The 19429-nt window shown below is 43.5% G+C and overlaps 1 protein-coding gene across 1 annotated transcript in view; it reads left to right on the top strand.

Moving 5' to 3' along the window:
- Positions 1-19429, top strand: part of DAW1 (dynein assembly factor with WD repeats 1) — a 1156427-nt gene that overhangs the window by 369702 nt on the left and 767296 nt on the right. The window contains exon 6 of the mRNA XM_044070429.1: positions 18135-18234. Within this exon, the coding sequence (XP_043926364.1) occupies positions 18135-18234 (100 nt within the window). The remainder of the gene's footprint in view (positions 1-18134; positions 18235-19429) is intronic.

The raw sequence follows: 19429 nt of genomic DNA, 5'->3' as shown, positions 1-19429 counted from the left end.
GTTAACTCCTCCATGAGGCTCATTTCCTATGCAGCCGATGGGGCGAGCAGAGCCGCAGGTATGGGTGTGGCCCTTAGGAGGCATGCGTGGATGTGGCTGTGTAACTTTGCGGAACCCTTTTGAGCGTCTTTCACCAACCCTCCCTTTGATGGTTCCTTTCTTTTTGGACCACAGGTGAAAGACACTTTGACTAGTTGTGAGCAAGAAGGCAAGACTCTCTCTGCCATGGGAGTCCATTTTTCCACTCTTTCTAGATCTTACCCCAAGGGTCAGAAGAGTGGGAAGATGTGGTTCCGTAAATCTCAAGGAGCCTTGCCTGACACATGTAGAGATTTTTCCTGCAGAGGCAGAGGGGGAAACAATAATAATAGATGCTGTCCTTGTGACAGAGGGGGTCCGCAAAACCAGGGCAACAGAGAATCTTTCTCTGATAAGCCCTTCCAGCATCCCTGAAGGGTTTCCCAGCTGCTTACCTCTGGAGGCAGTCGGGGGAAGACTTTCACTGTACCCAAAAGCCTGGCAAACTTTAACACAAGACAAATGGGTATGGTCCATTATATCCAGAGGTTACAAAATTCCCTTCCATCAACCCCCCTGACAGTCAAGGAAGACCCTTCCAGATGTTCCAACCAATCTGAAGGTGCAAGCAGTAATAGAAGTTTCAAAACTGCTAGAAAAAAAGAGTTATCCAGGAAGTCCCGGCAGACCAGCATGGATCCGGAACTTGCTCAAGGTTCTTTTTAGTACCAAAAAAGACAGGGGACTGGAGACCAATTCTGGAACTCAGCAGACTAAACAGGTCTGTGCAAAGAACAAAGTTTCGGATGGTCACACTACAGTCCATTCTACCCTTTCTGGGTCAGGACAATTGGATGTGCTCGATAGATCTTCAGGACGCATGCTACCAAATCAAGATGGACAGGCGCTCCAGGAGATATCCTCGCTCCCGGCTGGGGGCCAGTCATTATCAGTTCAGAGTTCTGCCCTTTGGTCTCACCACAGCCCCCAGGGTGTTCACCAAATGTATGGCAGTGGTCACGGCTCACCTGAGATGTCAAGGATTCCAGGTGTTTCCATATCTAGACGACTGGCTCCTTACTGCTACCACCAGGCATCAACTCCTACAAGCGCCGGACTACACAATCACAATCTGCTCCCAGCTAGGCATTACAATAAATTTCGAAAAATCTGCCTTGTTGCCCTGTCAGTCTATCACTTACATAGGAGCAGATTTAGATACAAGGGATATGTTTGCAAGGCTACCACTAGAAAAGGTGTCCACAGTTCATCAGTAAGTTCAGATTCTGATGCAGAGCAAAAGGATCAAAGTCAGGTACGTCCTTCAAACTCTGGGTTCCATGGCAGCAGCCATTCTTCTAATCCCATTAGCGCGCTTTCATATGAGGATTCTTCAGTGGCTTCTGTTCATGCAGTGGTCTTTCCAAGAGCTACCCATGACTCACATGATCCTGATCACGGATGCATGCAAAAGACATCTTTCTTGGTGGAAGGTCTCCCCACTAATTACTCAGGGCAGACCATTCATTCAAGACCCTCTTGTAGCCACAGTGATGACAGATGCCTCCCTGATAGGGTGGGGGGGCATTATCTGGGCAGGACAGTCCAAGACACTTGACAACCTCACGAGTACTATCTGCACATAAATGTCCTAGAAATGAGAGCTGTGCTCCTGGCGTTGCAAGCCCTTCAAAACTCTCATCCTTCCAGGACCATTGCAATTCAAACAGACAACATGCCAGTGGTGTGGTACATCAACAAGCAGAGCAGAACCAGATCCTAGCCCCTGTGTTGAGAAGCACTCAGACTTTGGCAATGGGCGATTTCCACCCAACGTTTTCTGATTGCGACACACATCCCTGGGAGATCCAACGTCATAGCGGACAGGCGCAGCAGGGCTATCCTCATGCTTCATGAGTGGTCTCTGAATCAGGAAGTTGCGGATCTTATTTTCCACAAATGGGGACAGCCTTGCTGTGATCTTTTTGCCACCCCCTTCAACAGCAAATGCAGCAACTGCTTTTCCCTTCTTCCACTTCCAGGTCAAATACCCAGAGACGCTCTAGTCCACGATTGGCCTCAGGGACTTCTTTATGCTTTCCCTCTGTTTTCCCTGATAAGGAAACTCAAACAGAAAGCAAAATCATTGGGTTGCAAAATGATCCTCATTGCCCCCTACTGGCCTCGACAGGTATGGTTCCCATTCCTGCACCGTTACCTTCTCTATCAGCCCTGGACTCTGGACCCAATTCCAGACCTCCTGGTTCATCAACCAGGCGGGTTGCATCCGTCTCTCAAAACTCTCCAGCTCACAGTTTGTTTGCTCCACTTCCAACCTTAGCCTGGCTTCCCAGCATTTCCCCAGCAGTCCGTGAGATTATTGTCTCTTCTCACAAGTCTACAACAAGGAAAACTTATGCTAGTAAATGGAAACGTTTTTCCTGTTGGTCAAAGGCTAGGAATGTGGATCCCTTTTCAGCCCCAGTCCACGAAATTCTGGAATTCCTAGCACAACTATTTCACTCCGGGTCCACTTCTGCTACGATCAGGGTACAAATGGCAGCCATTTCTAACTTTCATGTTGGTTTTTCGAATTTTAACATTATGTCTCATAAGCTCTGTAAAGCTTTTTTTGAGAGGGACAACTCTTCTTAGGCCTCCAGTGAGAGATCCCCTTCCTCCTTGGGACCTTAATTTAGTCCTAACTTCATTAATTCTGCCCCCTTTTGAACCAGCAGCATCCTGCTCTATCAAGTTTCTGTCTTGGAAGATACTCTTTCTGGTAGCTATTACCTCAGCCAGATGCGTCTCTGAACTTCAGGTGCTATGTGTTCGTCCTCCCTACTTGGTTTTTCATAAGGACAGGGTTGCTGTGAGGACTAATCCTTCGTTTCTCCCCAGAGTTTGCTCAGAAAATAATTTAAACCAATCTATAGATCTTCCTAAATCATACCAACAAGACAGAGTACAAACTACACCAATTGGATGTTCATAGACAATTGCGTTTTTACCTGTACAAAACTAAGGAAATGAGGAAGTCGGACCAACTATTCCTTTCTTATGCCTTGGGCAAACAAGGTCTCCCAGTTTCCAAGGTAACCTTGTCTAGATGGTTGTCACACACTATTACTTTCATTTATCAGTTAAGGAACAAAGAGTTACCTATTAAACCGAAAGGTCATTCTACTAGGGCCTTGGCCACCTCTGTAGCCTTCCAGTCTAGGTTGCCCATGGATTCTATTCGTGCAGCTGCCACATCGGCAAACCCTCATACCTTTATTTCTCATTACAAGTTGGATATGGTCTCTAGGAGCAGAGCTGACTTTGGTTCCACTGTTCTGAAGAGTCTGTTCCACTGAGCCACAAAAGATATTAGGTGCTAGGGACGCTGTCCCAACCAGCAAGAACGAAGGCGAGATAGACAACTTAACATAAAGAAGTTATGTACCTACCATAACATTCCATGTTAGTTGTTTTCATCTCACCTTCCTTCTTACGTCCCACCCTCAGTCCCCCTGTCCTAGCAGACCGAGGAGTTTCTATTTCACTGGCTGTCTGTTCTCTTGTTTTTCCTCTTTTGTATTAGAGAATATGGCAGGTATAGTCAACTAATTATTTGACTTGTTTATTCTCTTGTTATGTCTGGAGTTAGCTATTTCAAATGAGATCTGGGTAGCTATCGCTAGGCATCATGGGATAAGGGGTAGCCTCGAGCCAGTAAACAGCTCTCGAGCTATTGAAGATGGCCGAGTCGGAGCCAAGGATCAGCTCCGATCCCAACCAGCAAGATGGAAGGCGAGATGAAGACAACTAACATGGAACGTTATGGTAGGTACATAACTTCTTTCTCTAGTTCTAGTTAACTCATCTAGAAATATGATGATATTTTTGTTAGGTATGGTAACATTGCTACTTCTGGAAGGCATCAGTCATACAGTTATTTTGCAGCCATGTGCAACATCATTGCACTTGCAAGAGATGCAGGTTTTCTTAAATATTTACTGTACAGAAATGTCAATATAGTTGTTGTTTTGATTTCTAGTTCTAATTTTCCAGTTTTGTTGTTTGAAAGTCAATTCTCGGTTATAATCTTGACAAGTTTTTCTGCTGACCCCAACTGTAACAAGTGACATGCTTTTCAGGATAGAGTGAAGTGTTTTGCCCATTTGCTCCCCTTTAAGTAACTGTGACTGCATGAGTTCTGATTATGTTCATGCCACGGGACAGGATATTTTTAGATCTGCTTCTGATCTCCTTTCTGCTTCACAAATGCATGGATGTATTGTTGTCAAAACTATCATGATTATGGCCATTTCTTTGTGCTCTGGTGGTCTTATATAGTCCACCTACCATACTCACCAAAGTGTTTTTTTGCATTTTCCAAGGTTCCTCTAAAAGTTGATAGTAGTGAAGGAATGCTTCATATCCTGGGAGACATGATATTGCCAAAAACTGCCAACAGGTCAAAAAAGAAACTAAAAAAACATATGCCAAGACCCTGGAAGAAAACACAATGAAGCTTACGGACAGGACAACTTAGTCAAGCCTTTTAGTTGTTGATTTAACAGTGTAGTCCACAGAAATCCACAGGATAAAATGCCAAGGAACAAAGCTTTTCAGCTGTAAAAATAGTTTAATCCAAGCATTCGCATCACAGGAATAAACACTGAAATCCCACTAATGCTCCAAATGCAAGTACGTTTTCATTTCAAAAACTTCCTCAGATGTGGGCTGGTAACTACATCAGTGCATATATATATATATATATATATATATATATATGTAGATATATATATATACATATATACATATATATATATATATATATATATATATATATATATATATATATATATACATCAATTAACATTTAAAACCACCAATCTCATGCTACATAGTAAATGAAGCATAATTGAAAATTATGTCATGAAAACTTTTAAAGGCACATTCTAAATGTTTTATTTCTTGCATAAAAAGTACTATTGACCTAATTGTACTAATGATAACAATGACTGTATCAAAGAGTTTGCAAACTTGTAGACAACTGGTATGATATTTGATTGTTATCATTAGTACAATTAGGTCAATAGTACTTTTCATGCAAGAAATAAGACATTTAGAATGTGCCTTTGAAAGTTTTCATGACATAATTTTCAATTATGCCTCATTTACTATGCAGCATGAGACTGGTGGTTTTAAATGTTAATTGATGTATATATATGCACTGATGTAGTTACCAGCCCACATCTGAGGAAGTTTTTGAAATGAAAACGTACTTGCATTTGGAGCGTTAGTGTGATTTCAGTGTTTTTTTCCTGTGATGCGAATGCTTGGATTAAACTATTTTTACAGCTGAAAAGCTTTGTTCCTTGGCATTTTTATCCTGTGGATTTATGTGGACTACACTGTTAAATCAACAACTACAAGGCTTGACTAAGTTGTCCTGTCCGTAAGCTTCATTGTGTTTTCTTCCAGGGTCTTAGCATATGGTTTTTTAGACATGATATTGCCCCTGACTAGTCACTGATTTATCTCAAATTATCTTCTGTCTCCTTGTTGGCTAGTTGAGCAGTCATTATAGGTCTTTCCATCATACATGTTAGTGGGCAGATCTGATGTTGTCCTTTGCATTCTTCCCCACTTTTGGGTTATGGATCCAACCCTTGGATCTGACTCGGCTGCATTTTTTTGCAGACTTAGGTGGTATCAGTCTCGATCTCTTTCCTCTACCCACAATGCTCTACACTCTACCCAGCTTCCTCAGATCTTGTTTGCCATCATCACTGACAGACGTGGTTTCTTCAGTCTCGAGTTTGAGAGCGTTTTTTTTTTAATATTTCTAAGCAAATAGGTTCTATATTATAATATTATTTTTTTCTCTTCCTGCTTCTCTACCTCCACTCCCACTTGATTTTGCAGGTGTTAGGGTTTTTTGAATTATCCCTCCCGTGTTGCTTTAACTATAGCCTTCTGCTTTTGTTTCCTTCTGGATCTATTTTTGGGTTCTTCTCTGTTTAAGGGCAGTTCTTTATTCTCCCTTTTTCTCTTTCATTGCTTAATATGTAAAAAAAAAAAGTTTTTTTTTCTCTTTTTTGTTGTTGTGGTTACATTCTGGTGTTGCTCCCTTTTCACTGTCCATGTCAAACAAACCAACAGGCTTTAAGTGCTGTTTGGAATGTGGGCATAAAATCTGATATTCTGACTTACACAGTAAATGCATGTACTGTTTGGGTGCTGAGCATCTGTGGCAGCTTGTGACATCTGTGAAGATTTTAACCCCAGAGCCATAGCCGACCGTAGAAATAAACTAATGTTAAAAAGACTCTTGCCTTCTTCCTCCTCCTTCACTTCGTCAGGAGCTCATCTCCGCTCTAAATCTCTACTCAGCTGATCAAATTCCAAGAAGCACCCTCACAAGTCTTCGAGGGCTGCTTCAGATCCTCTTGCAAAGTTACCTAAATATACAGATTGACCCCCCCCCCCGGCAGATGACCTTATAGATTTAGTCTTCCACCGGGCCTAGAAGGAGCCGGACACCATCGAGCCAATCCCTAAACCTTCCAACAAATCCCCCCCCCCCCAAGGACAATCTACATTAGACCAAGGGCATACTGGTAGATGCTATGGTTGTGGCAGCAGCTAGCAAAAATGATCTAGTTGAGCAAAACTCAACTGTCCATCCGCCGAACAGGGAGTCCAGAGCGATGGACAGATTTGGTAAGCAGGTTTGCTCCTCGGCTACCTTCTTCATAGGATCATAGGAAGGTACTAGGCTATTGGCCCTGAGTCCCTTATAAGCCTAGCCAAGAGATTAGCCCAGGTATAGACAAATCAGAAACCGCTGCTTCTGTCCAGCAGGGACATGGGTGGAATTCCAGGGATGTATTTTCTATTTCCCATCCAGTTATCCAATTTGAACTTAAAAAGGGGTAAAGAGGTACTCTGCTTGATGTGGAGAGGTAGTCTATTCCATACATGAGGAGTCTCTGGGACACAAATCTGTCCTGCCAGCAAGTCCTATTGATGTCACAGAACCAGGCTGAGGCTGTGTGTGTGGGTTACTCGAGTGGAGCTTGACTTGTGGATATGCAGCAGTCCCATCAAGGCGGGGTCCAAGATCCCCTTGTATGCCAGAGAGAGGTCACCTCTGAGGAGTCTGTATGAAACAGAATACAGGGATATTATGACATCCTGGTCCCTGGATGAGATACCCTTACTTATGAGGTGGGCCATGTAGAAAGCTTTCAGTGCAATGGAAGCAACATGCAATGGAAGCAACATGATGGTCAAAAGTCAGGCTGCTATCAATATGTGTGCCCAAATCCCTCACGACTGACTTCATGCTTACAACATTGTTATTAATGTGATAACTTGTGGGGACATCTCTCTTCCCAAAGAAGATGATGATGCATGTTTTTGTATTCAGCTTGAGGCCATGTTTCTGGCACCAGTCATTTGTTTGGGTGAGACTCTCTTGGAGGATGTCCACGTCACTAGGGGAATTGATGACAGCTCCCAACTTGCAGTCATCTGCAAACTTGGTCAGCCATAGCGCACTGGTTTTAGCCTGTACCTCAGAAAAGTATATCTCAAATAACAGAGGCCCCAAGACAAAACCTTGGGGTTCGCCACTCGATACGGGTCTACTGCTTGAGGTGGCTTCCCCTATTTTGACTAGGTGGGTTCTGTCACTGAGCCAGTTGGCTACCCATCTGGTAACATACAGATTGATACCTAGTTGAGAGAGTTTATCTATTATGTTTATCTATTATCTATTTATCTTCTTGCTGAGAACATTAAATTATCTGGCACATTTCACTTTCTTGCAGAGAGATCTGGTCAAAGAACTTTCTGACTCTCTAGCAGACACCATGTTGGTAGAGGACTTCAAGAAAGTATCTCCCCAATTGGCTACTCTTTGTTGCCTGTCTAATTCCTTCATGAAGCTCATCTCCCATTCAGTAGAGGGGACCTCACAGGCAGCTGGCACAGGTATTCCTGTCAGAAGACATGCCTGGATGAAGCTTTGTGACTTTACAGGACATTTCAAGGCATTCTTTGTGAATGCTCCCTTTGATGGCTCTTCTTTGTTTGGGCCATCGGTCAAAGATACTCTAACCAGCAGCAAAAAGGAAGAAAATACTCTGTCTGCCTTGGGGATCAAGTTTTCTACCCCTCAATGGACTTTCTCAAGAAATCAGCAAGGAGGTAAGAAAACCTGGTTCTGAAAATCTCAAGGGTCTTTTCAGGATCAGTGCAGAGATTCTTCCTCCAGGGGAGAGGAGGAGGAGGATGTTTCAATGGGAGATGCCAGCCCAGAGGCAGAGGGGTTCTGGAAAATCAGGGTTTCAGGGAACCCTTCTCTGACAAGCCCTACCAGCACTCTTGAAGTGCTGCCAGACTGCACAACTCTGGAGGCAGTCGGGGGTCATTTGTCACTACACCCAAATGCCTGGACCAATCTAACAACAAATGCTTCAGTGTTAAGCATAATTTCTAGAGGCTGTTATATACCCTTTTCCCTTCCACCTCCAGAAAACACAGGAGAGTCCCTGATATTCCACCCAGTCAGAGGGAGTATGCAGTATGAGAAATCCAAAAACTACTGCAAAAAAAGAGTCATCCAAGGGGTCCGAACTGGACAAAGAGGGTTCAGAACTTACTCTCGCTTCTTTTTAGTGCCAAAGAAAACCGGAGACTTGAGACCAATTCTGGATCTAAGAAACCTAAATCTGTATGTAAAGAAGTTGAAGTTCTGGATGATTGCGGTTCAGTCCATCCTACTGCTGTTGCTGAAGGATGATTGTATGTGCTCTGTAGATTTGCAGGATGCATACTACCACATCAAGATAGACAAATGCTCCAGAAGTCATCTGTGCTTCTGGCTGGGAGCCAGTCACTACTAGTTCAGAGTTCTGCCCTTTGGACTCACCACAGCTCCCAGGATGTTTACCAAATGTATGGCAGTTGTAGTAGCTCATCTCAGACTGCAGGGATTCCGGGTGTTTCCATGCTTGGATGACTGGCTTCTAACTGCTGCAACCAGGCATTAACTTCTTCAAGCCAGGGATTATTTGTTTCAGGTATCTAGTCCCCTAGGCATCACTATAAATCTGGCAAAATTGCATCCATCCCCAGTATAAACTTTGGAATTCATTGGGGATCTCCTGGATACAACAGATCAAGTAGCATCATTGTTTCCTCATTGCATTCAAACACTGAGAAGCCAAGTACAAACAATCCTAGACCTGTCATATCTATCGGTGAAATTAATGTCAGGCATCAGACATCTTGGGTCTATGATGGTTGACATCAGTCTTGTTCCATTAACAATGTTTTTTTATGCTAGTTCACCAGTGGACCCTAGCTGTTCAATGCACTATTCTTTACCAGTCTCTATCTGTTCATATCAAATTAACACCAATTTTCAAGAGGCATCTATTATGGTGGACTCTTTCAGATGATCTGCTCCTTGGCAGGCCATTTTTACTTCTTTCCCCCACAGCAGCTGTGACCATGGATGCTTCCCAACTGGGGTGGGGGTGGGGCATTTCAAGTTAAAGTTGGTCCAAGGCAGGTGGACTCACATAAAGACCAGATTGCATATCAATGTTCTGGATATGAGAGCAGTCCTCTTAACATTATAAACCTTTTAGGATATTCTCCCTTTAGGAACTATTGCAGTTCATACAGACAACATGACAGTAGTCTGGTGTATCAACAAACAAGGAGAAACCTGTTCATATCCTTTGTGCAGAGAGGCCATGAATGTCTGGGAATGGGTGATATCTTCAGACTGATTTCTGACTGCAGCTCACATACCTGAGAAGTCCAGCATTACTGCAGACAAACTCAGCAGGTCCATTGCGATCCTTCATGAGTGGCCCCTCAATCAGTCAGTAGCGAATTTGATTTTAAGCCACTGGGGCTACCCAACCTGTGACCTCTTTGTGTCCCCTCAAAATAACAAATGCAGCAGGTACTTCACTTTGACCCCCCCCCCCCCCGGAGGAGTCCCCGAGGGATGCTCTAGTTCACAATTGGCCCTCCGGTCTCCTTTAAGCTTATCCCATGTCACCGCTGATCCCAAAGTTTCTACAGAAAGCAAAACAGTTGAAGAGTTTAGTGATCCTCATTGCTTCCTACTGACGTCATCAGATATGGTTCCCCTTCCTCTGGTCTCACCTAAAATATCCTCCATGTATACTGGAACCCAGACAGGACCTCCTTTCTCACCCATCAGAAAGTCTGCACCAGAATCTATCCACCCTTAAACTGATTGCTTAATTTTTCCAATTCCAGTAATTGCCAAAAGTTCCAGGCTTTCTTCTCCTGTTCAAAACATAGTGTTGGCTTCTCAGAAAGCTTCTACTAAGAAAGTATACAAAAGCAAATGGAAAGGATTTGCCATTTGGGCCACCAAGGAAAATGCTGATCCTTTGTTGGCTCCAGTCTCAGCCAGCCTTCTTTTTCTTACTTCTTTACTTGAGGAAGGGGCTACTTTTTCTACAGTTAAGCTTCATCTCGCAGCCATATCCAATTTTTATGCTGGAGATTCTTTGGAGTCTCTGTCCTTATCTAGATTATGTAAAGCCTTCATGAAAAGAATTTTCCTACTTAGACCCCTAATTAAAGACCTGTCTCCTCCATGAGATCTCACTGTTATCTTCCAAGGCCTAATTCAGAAGCCTTTTGAACCAGCTAGCAATTGTGAAATGAAGTACCTTTCTTGGAAAACTGTCTTTTTGGTGGCCATCACATTAGCTGAAAGAATTTCTGAAATGCAGGCCCTGTCATCCAAACCACCTTATATTATTTTTCATAAAGACAGAGTTTCTCTTCCTACAAAACCCTCCTTTATGCCTAAAGTAGCTATCAAGTCTAACATTACCCACTCTATGTAATTGCCAGTTTTCTTCCCAAATTTTGCCAATAAGGGTGAATATTTGTTGCATCTTCTTGATGTTCACAGGCTACTACATTATCTTCACAGAAACAAAACAAAGCAGGAAATCTGACCAATTATTGCTGTCCTTTTCGCTTAATCATCTAGGCCATGCAGTATCTAAGATTATACTAGCTAAATGGATTGCATACGGCATATCACTGATTTATTCCAAAAATGGTCTGAAGTTGCCTTGTCCTCCTAAAACCCATTCTGCTTGATCTATGGCTACATCAGCTGCTTTCTCCTCTAGAGCCTCCATTGATGATATTTGCACAGCAGCCATTTGTTCAAAATCTCATACCTTTGTGACACGTTAAAAATTTGACACTGTTTCTAGAAGCAGGGCTTCTTTTGATTTGTCAGTGCTCTGGCATATCCTTCCTTGAGGCCACCTGAGAGTTACGTAGCTGGGGATTCTGACCCAATAGTGAGGAAGAATGAAAAGGACACCATCAGATTTATAACTTATCTACTTACCATAACTTGACATCTGTGTTGTCCATTTTCATTCTTCCTCATCTTCCATCGCAGCCATCCCCCAGCTGAGAAGTTCCTACAAGATCTATGGAGTCTATAGAAACATTATATGTGAAGTTATTCAATCTCGCCGTTCATTCATCAATGATGGGTTCGGAGCTGATCCTCGGCTCTGACATGGCCAACTAGCAAGCTCAAAGTTCTCTAGTAGCTCGAGACCCCACCCCTTATCCCATAATGCACTGCTGAAATTACCTCAGATCTAGTTTGCCACAGCACGGATCTCTTGGTTTCCAGCTTGGCTCGAGACTTTATTGGGAGTTTTTCAACTTTCAGCAAGTTATATCTTTTTCTTTTTTATATACCCTTGTTCTATTCTTAGTAGCAGATATACTAGATAGTAAATAGTTTTTTCTGTGTTTATGCCCCTTTCCTCAGTATTATCTATCTTGCCTTCGGCCTTTTGGCCTTAGGATTAGTGATTAGTCAGCGATCCCTTTTGGGACTTTTGTTTTGGATCTCTTATTTCTGTTTGTAGTTATTTAGTTGTTAGTGCCCCTTTTGTGCTGTGTGTGTGTTTGTGTGAGTTACTTAGTTTAAAACAGCTCATAGTTAAACAGTGTGCTTGAGTTGTGTAATGTCTGAAGATAAGGACAAGCATCCAAAATCTGGGTTTACAAAATGCCCAGACTGCGGACAGAAAATGTCAGTCACGGATGCCCATGTGCAGTGTGTTTACTGCTTGGGCGAGGTACATCTGCAAGAGTCTTGCAGCATATGTGATTCATTTTCTTCAAGAGTGTTAGCTGAAAGGAAGAGGAAATTGATTGATAGGGGTATCATTAAACACCTCTTTTCTGAGGCATTGTCTGACCAGGATGGAGCCAGTAAATCATCTAAATCTTCTAAGTCTTCCACTGATTCTAGATCCAAGAAAGGAAAGAGGTCAGAGAGTGTGGTGACTTCGGCTCCACTGCCCTTGGAGCCGACAGTCTGCTCTTTTCGGAACCGGGACATGGCTTTGGAACCGGTTGCCGAAAAACCTCCTTCCATATTGCTTCAATCGGCTCCATCTGTCCACTCTTCCAGGTTCTCTGTCAGCCTGTCTGATCTGGATATGGACCGGCTGGTTTAGAAACTCTTAAAGGTACCAGGCCTAGTTAAATTGCTGTCGGCTCAGACACAACCGTCGGAGCCGAAGACCACTACCTTTGAATTGTCTGCTCCTCCGAGCCATATCGGACCTTCAAAGCCAGAGGAGGCCAACCTGATGATTATGGATCCCTTGGAGCTGACACCTGCTCCAGTATTGTCGGCTCCATCTGCTCGGACATTCTTGGCGCCAACTGGGGACTCTAGGAGCTGACACTGTCCGGTCGGGTCTGGGGAGGATAGTCGCATCGACTTGTCGGTACCGACTCTTCCTCTCGGGGCCTCGGCTTGGCTCCTACTTTGGGCTTGGAGCCCATGGCTTCAGTGCGGGAGGAGATTGCGGCTCCATCGGAGCCATCGACTCCTTCTCATCGGAGCTGAGGTACATTTGATGCCATCAGGCGAGTGCTGTCTCCCAAGACTTCCTCATCTCAAGGTCTGGCCTCTTCTTCCCCTAAAGTGTCTGTGTTTGTTTCTGTTTCCTCCGGTCTTCCCAAGCGTAGAGACCCAGAGCCTTAGGTAGCTCCACAGGGCGCTCCCTGCTCTTCTGAGACCTCTCCAGAAGTTCCCCCTGAAGAGGTTCCCAGGAAGAGATTATGCAAAAGGAGGCATTTGGACTCCCCCCAGGAGTCTGTCACATCAGACACCGACCTGGATGAATCAGAAGGGTCCCCCAGATCCCCCTCTGAGGACATTTCCTTTACCTTTACAGAGATTCTTGAAATCCTTAGGCAGAAGGGTGATTGGCAGTCCAAGAGCCCTACTGAGGATGAGTCGGTTCTCCTGAAGGCATTTGGGTCACAACCTTCCACCTCTTGGGTATCTCCGTCCTATGATGAGCTTATGGATCTGGTCTCTCGTAGGGCATGGGAGTCTCCAGAATCTATGGAACCTGTTTCTAGGAGGCCTAATAAGTTTATTTCAGCCCCTGTGGATAAGTCCTTTTTGACCAAGGGAGTTCCTATTGATGCCATGGTGGTGGCAGCAGCCACCAAAAAGCAAATGTCTGAGACTTCCTCATCTATCCATCCTCCTAACAGAGCCTCTAGGATCATGGATAGATATGGGTAACGCATGTTCAGTTCAGCGACTTTCTCACTCAGATCACTGAACTACTTGACACATTTTACCAGACTGCAGAGAGATCTCCTTAAGGAGTTGGGAGATACTCTTCAGGGTGCTGTAGCTTCGAGTGTATCTGATAAGATTGCCATTCAGCTCTCTACCCTCAATTCAATAGTCAACTCGTCCATGCGGCTTGTATCATACGCAGCTGATGGTTCGAGTAGAGCCACAGGTACAGGAATCGCTCTCTGTAGGCATGCCTGGATGCGACTCTGTTCCTTCGCTGAACCCTTCAAGTCTTCTTTTACTAATACCCCATTTGATGGCTCATCTTTGTTTGGGCCAAAGGTGAAGGAGACTTTGACCAGGTGTGAGCAAGAAGGAAAGACTCTGTCTGCCATCGGAGTCCATTTTTCCACCCCTACTCGACCCTTTCCCAAAGGTCAGAGGGGAGGAAAGATGTGGTTCCGGAAAGCCCAAGGAGCATTTCAAGACACACGTGGAGAACCCCCCTCCAGAGGCAAAGGAGGGGGTTTCAATGGAAGATGCCGCCCTCGCTGCAGAGGGGGTCTGCAACACCAGGGTGACAGAGATCACTTCTCTGGTCAATCCTAGCAGCACTCCTGAAGGGAGGCCCGGCTGTCCTACTCTGGAGGCAGTCAGGGGTCGCTTATCTTTGTACCCCAAAGCCTGGCTAAATATAACAAATGACAGTTGGGTACAAAGTATCATTTCCAGATGGTATTTCATACCATTCTCCACCCAGCCTCTTCCCGTCAAAAAAATCCCAGACGTTCCACCCAGTCACATGGGTCAAGCAGCAATAGAGGTATACTGATTGCTAGAAAAAAGAGTCATTCAGCTAGTCCTAGCAGACCAGACAGGATTAGGAACTTACTCAAGGTTCTTTTTGGTTCCAAAGAAAACAGGGGACTGGAGACCCATTTTGTATCTCAACAGACTCAACCAATTTGTGAGAAAAGAGAAGTTCTGAATGGTCACGCTACAGTCCATACTCCCCTTGTTGGGGAGGGACAATTGGATGTGCTCGATCGATCTCAAGGATGCGTACTACCACATAAAGATGGCCAGACCATACAGAGATCACTTGCATTACTGGCTGGGAGCCAATCATTATCAATTCTGAGCTCTGCCCTTTGGTGTTCACCAAGTGCATGGCAGTAGTCACGGCTCACCCAAGGCGTCTAGGATTCCAGGTGTTTCCGTATCTAGACGATTGGCTCCTTACCTCCACCACCAGGCATCAACTTCTTCAAGTGAGAGAGGCTACTCTGACACTCTGCAATCAATTAGGCATTACAGTCAACTTCGAAAAGTCTGCCTTGTTGCCATTGCAGCTTATCGTTTTTATAGGGACAGAACTAGACACATCAACCACCACACTCCGCCTTCCGCCGGAAAGAATCTCTATTCTTCGCCAACACATCATGTCCCTAATATCAAAGAACAGAGCACCAGCAGCAGAGGTATTGAAAGTTCTAGGATTGATGGTGGCAGCTATTCTAGCAATCCCGTTAGCAAGGATGCATATGAGAAACCTTCGGTGGCTTCTATTCACGCAATGGTCTTACCAAGAACTTCCAGTGAGTCACATGACCCTGATAACAAATTCCTGCAAGAAGGATCTTCAGTAGTGATTAACATCTCTTCATGTCACAATAAGACGTCCTTTCATGCTTCCCCCTCCAGTTGCCACTGTGACCATGGACGCTTCCTTGATAGGGTGGGGGGGTGCTATTTCAGGGAAAGACTGCCCAAGGCACATGGACAGATCAAGAATCACATCTGCATATCAATGTCCTGGAGATGAGAGCAGTACTTCTAGCATTGCAATACTTTCAGGACTCTCTTCCTCTAGGGACAATTGCAATACAGACAGACAACATGTCAGTGGTCTGGTATCTGAACAAACAAGGCGGGACCAAGTCTTATCCCCTTTGCCAAGAAGCCCTCAGAGTATGGCAGTGGGCACTTTCATCCCAGTGCTTTCTGTTGGCAATGCACATCCTGGGCAAATCCAACATAATAGCGGACAGACTGAGCAGAGCAATCTTGTTGCCCCACGAATGGTTCCTCAAACAAGAGATTGCGGACAGGATCTTCTGCAAATTGGGGCAGCCTTCCTGCGATCCCTTCGCCAGTCACATCAACAACAAATGCAGAAGCTATTTTGCCCTAATTCCCACGCCAGGTCACTGCCCGAGGGATGCTCTTGTCCACGATTGGCCCCCAGGTCTCCTTTATGCGTTTCCACCAATTTCCTTGATATCCAAATTCTTACAGAAAGCAAAATCGCTGGGACGGACAATCATCCTCATAGCTCCTCATTGGCCTCAGCAGATTTGGTTCCTGTTTCTTTACCATCATATTCTAGAAGATCCATGGATCCTGGACCCAGTTCCAGACTTGTTGACACATCCGTCAGGGGATCTTCATCTGTCATTGCAGACACTGAATCTAACTGCTTGGCTGCTCCAATTCCCTGTATAACCAGGCTCTATAATCTTTCCCATGACACTAGCCAGATTTTGTTGGCTTCCCACAAACCTTCAACCAGAAAATTGTATCGTAGTAAGTGGAAGAAATTTTCCATTTGGGCTTCTTCCCACAACATTGACCCTTATCAAGCCCCATTGTCTTCTAGCTTACAATTCTTGACAGAAATCTTCAACAAAGGAGCAGTGGCAGCTACAATATGAGTACAGTTAGCTGCTATATCTAATTTCCATCTAGGAATTGAATGTTTGAATATTATGGCTCACCAATTGTCTAAGGCTTTTCTAAAAGGTTCTTTTCACATAAGGCCTCCAGTGAAGACACCTTATTCCCCCTGGAATTTGAATTTTATGTTATCTCATATCATTCTTCCTCCCTTTGAGCCTGCATCATCTTGTGAACTAAAAATTCTTATCATGGAAAACTATCTTCTTAGTAGCCATCTCTTCAGCCCGTAGAGTGTCAGTGCTCCAAGCCTTTTCCATCAAGCCCCCTTACATGGTCTTCCATACTGACAGAGTATCTCTCAGGACTAATCCATCCTTTCTGCCCAAAGTATGTTCTGAGGTTAACATTAATCAAGTCATTGAGTTGCCCGTTTTCTTCCCTAATCATACCAACAAATTGGAATATATGTTGTATAAACTCGATGTTCATAGACAACTTAGATTTTATTTGGACAGACCCAAAGACATTAGGAAATCAGATCAGCTCTTTGTGTCCTTTTCTGAGACCAGGAAAGATAAACCAGTTGCTAAAACAACCCTGTCTAAGTGGCTGTCGGATTGCATCACCTATACATATGCTTGTCATAATATGCCCTTGTCTAGTAAGGTAAAGGCTCATTCAACCAGAGCAGTTTCTACCTCTTCAGCCTTTCAAGCCAAATTGCCTTGGATAACATCTGTGCAGCAGCCACCTGGTCTTAACCTCACACTTTTATAACTCATTACAAAGTGGATAAGGCCTCCAGGGATAGGGCTTCATTTGGTTCTACGGTTCTGAAGAGTGTACTTCCGTGAGCCACCCAAGATCAGGGTGCTAGGAACGCTACCCATCAGTGATGAATGAACGGCAAAATTGAACAACTTCACATAAAGAAGTTATGTACTCACCATAACATTCCGTGTGAGTTGTTCCATCTCGCCTTCATTCTCACGTCCCTCCCTCCTTCCCCCTTCTGGCTGACAGTTGACCTGGAGGCTGTTTTCATCCTGGTTTTTCAATATGTATTCATTCCTAGGCAGAATAATTATTGTACTATTATATGGTACGCAGCAAACAAGATCTAAGGTAATTCCAGCAGTGAATTATGGGATAAGGGGTGGGGTCTCAAGCTACTGGAGAACTTTGAGCTTGCTAGTCGGCCGTGTTGGAGCTGAGGATTGGCTCCGAACCCATCAGTGATGAATGAAGGCGAGATGGAACAACTCACATGGAACGTTATGGTGAGTACATAACTTCTTTGTTCCCTTTTTGAGCTTCTGGTTTCCTTTCTGTTTCTTTATGTTTATTAGCTGTCTTTATCATGTAAGATGATTCAGCAGCCAACTCGATCTGAGGAAGCTGGATAGAGGGAGGAGCTAGAGACTGGGACCTAAGTCTGTGAAAAATGGGGCCGAGTTGCATCCGAGGATCAGATCCGTAACCCAGTATTGAGAAAGAATGAAAATGGACAACACAGATGCCAAGTTATGGTAAGTACATAACTTGTAATAGTGTCATGATTAAGGATTGTAATGTCATCATTAAAGAAGCAGCAACAGAAGGAGAAGATACAGGAGAAGTGGTCAACAAAAATTTTACATTTCTGAGGGAAGCATGAGTGTAAATGATAAATTGAATGATGATTGCTTACTGTATTATAGACTGATTTCATTTTATTTTGAGTTTGTTTTCATTTAATATAATTACATTTATAAAATATCATTACTAAAAGATTTTGCTTTCTGTTTAGTGACAAGATTGCAACTGGCTCATTTGATAAGACTTGCAAATTATGGAGTTCAGAGACGGGAAAGTGCTATCATACATTTCGGGGACACACCGCTGAAATAGTAAGGATTTAAATTCAGTGTTATGCTTTATTATATTGTTTGTGTTTTGATACTGATCCAGCTGTTAATCCTGCTATTAAAATCTATTGACTAATATAAGAAACTATGTTCAGTAACATTTTGATATACACTAGTAACCCTAGACGGCAGCATGGTGCTTTATTCTCCAGTTCATTTCTCAGCTAGGGTGCATTATATGCTGAGTCTGCAAGCCCTCCCTGTGTCCCTGTAGGTTTTAGCAAGATGCTCTGCTGTCCTTGTACACACCAAAGATAGACTGTAGGTGAACTGTTGTTCCTCTAAAATTTGTTTATAAATCTGCATGCTGTGTGAGAGGTGTGAAAGTGATATTATGTGTATGTATCCTGTGATGCTTTGGTGCCTCATTCTTGATGGATCACTATACCTTGCCCCAGTGAGTAGCAGGATAGGCTCCAGCTCTCCCTTATCTCTTCACTGGATTAAGTGGGTAGTCAGACAATGCATAAATGCACTAATCAATTAATAAAAGAGTGTCAGTAACCAATTTAGTAACATAACAATAAGATATTGCCATTGTGTTCTATTAGTCAAAAGTAGACAGTGGAGAAACTAATACGGAAATTTGTTCTCATTTTACTGCATATCCATGACATTTCATTTTTAGAGTAGTAACATGCATGTAACATATACTAGATAAAACACACCTCCCCAAATATTCATTAGGAAGCTCCAATATGTCTGATTTGAATATAAAAAGAAGAAGTAGATGTGGACAAAATGAATCAATTAAAATCCTCCCCAGCATCTTTTCTTTGCACCATCAGGACAGGGAGAACAGACGTTTATTTCTTAGGTGTGGGAGCCTTTGAGATATGAACTTATCATGTTTTATGCTACAATTGATATTAATCTTTATTATTCATAAATGATCATAGGTAAGTACTAAGCTAGCTGCTGAGTATCCTGTTGGATTTAGGTCACCAGGCTGGGTGTTCCAAGCAAAGGATTACAAATAGAAAGTGTTTTTTTTTAATTTATGTCAAATATAGGTTTCTCTAAGAAGCCATTACGCTGTAGAGATGAAAGAGAGAGTTGCTGTGTTTTTTTGGTTGAAAGGCAAGGCTTGAAGCCGTTTGATTATTTTTGTGCGGATTATTTGTATTTTCTCCAACTGTACCAGATGACATGTGAGTGGGCTACAGAATGGGTTACA

Source organism: Protopterus annectens, chromosome 4.part1 (genome assembly GCF_019279795.1).
Source record: "Protopterus annectens isolate FY-2018-M chromosome 4.part1, PAN1.0, whole genome shotgun sequence".
NCBI classification, from domain to species: domain Eukaryota; kingdom Metazoa; phylum Chordata; order Ceratodontiformes; family Protopteridae; genus Protopterus; species Protopterus annectens.
The sequence above is the reverse complement of the archived record's forward strand: the minus strand, read 5'-3'. Positions and strand labels throughout refer to the sequence as shown.